This window comes from Morone saxatilis, unplaced genomic scaffold (assembly GCF_004916995.1).
Source record: "Morone saxatilis isolate NCDOM2014 unplaced genomic scaffold, NCSU_SB_2.0 Contig14, whole genome shotgun sequence".
Taxonomy (NCBI): Eukaryota; Metazoa; Chordata; class Actinopteri; family Moronidae; genus Morone; species Morone saxatilis.
In genome coordinates this window covers 2479407-2479961 of record NW_023339696.1, presented here as the reverse complement: position 1 = coordinate 2479961, position 555 = coordinate 2479407, and the positions used below count along the sequence as shown (strand labels likewise).

General features: G+C 47.4%; 2 protein-coding genes across 2 annotated transcripts in view; one reads left to right on the top strand and one right to left on the bottom strand.

Annotated features, from left to right (window-relative positions):
- The window catches only part of LOC118323049, a 126672-nt gene that overhangs the window by 106133 nt on the left and 19984 nt on the right, over window positions 1-555 (bottom strand). The window lies entirely within an intron of this gene.
- Window positions 1-555, top strand: part of LOC118323601 (retinoic acid receptor alpha-B-like) — an 18609-nt gene that overhangs the window by 12322 nt on the left and 5732 nt on the right. Inside the window, exon 3 of the mRNA XM_035655611.1 lies at window positions 218-359. Coding sequence (XP_035511504.1) covers window positions 218-359 — 142 coding nt within the window. The remainder of the gene's footprint in view (window positions 1-217; window positions 360-555) is intronic.

Below are 555 nucleotides of genomic sequence, written 5' to 3'. Positions count from 1 at the left end.
CCCTATTAGGCCATGTACTACGCTACCCAAGCTAATCCCATAAACCAATTAAATAGCATCCTTCCTCATGTGCAGGTAACTGGCCATAGCTGTGGTGCTGCAGCTTTTGGTGTAACTGATACCGATGGTTGACCCTCGAACAACGCGGTGTTGTATTCTCGCTGCTGCTTCTGTACCTCAGTCGTTTGCACCCAGTCCTTTTCCTTCATGTGGTCAGGGTTCTTTTCGGCGGAGCATCCAGAAGAACATGGTGTACACGTGTCACAGAGACAAAGTGTGTGTCATAAACAAGGTGACGAGGAACCGGTGCCAGTCCTGTCGACTGCAGAAATGCCTTGACGTTGGCATGTCCAAGGAGTGTGAGTACAACGCAGTAGATTCACTTCCACTCTGTGTGTGGAGCAGGGTCGGAGGGTTATTTTACAAATGTAATTCGATACAGTCACTAATTACCTGTTACAAAATCTAGTCCGTAACCTAACACAGTTACATGTAACGCATTACTCCCCAAACCTGGTATTGAGTTATGCGTGGACGAGGATGAGCTTCTAAAGG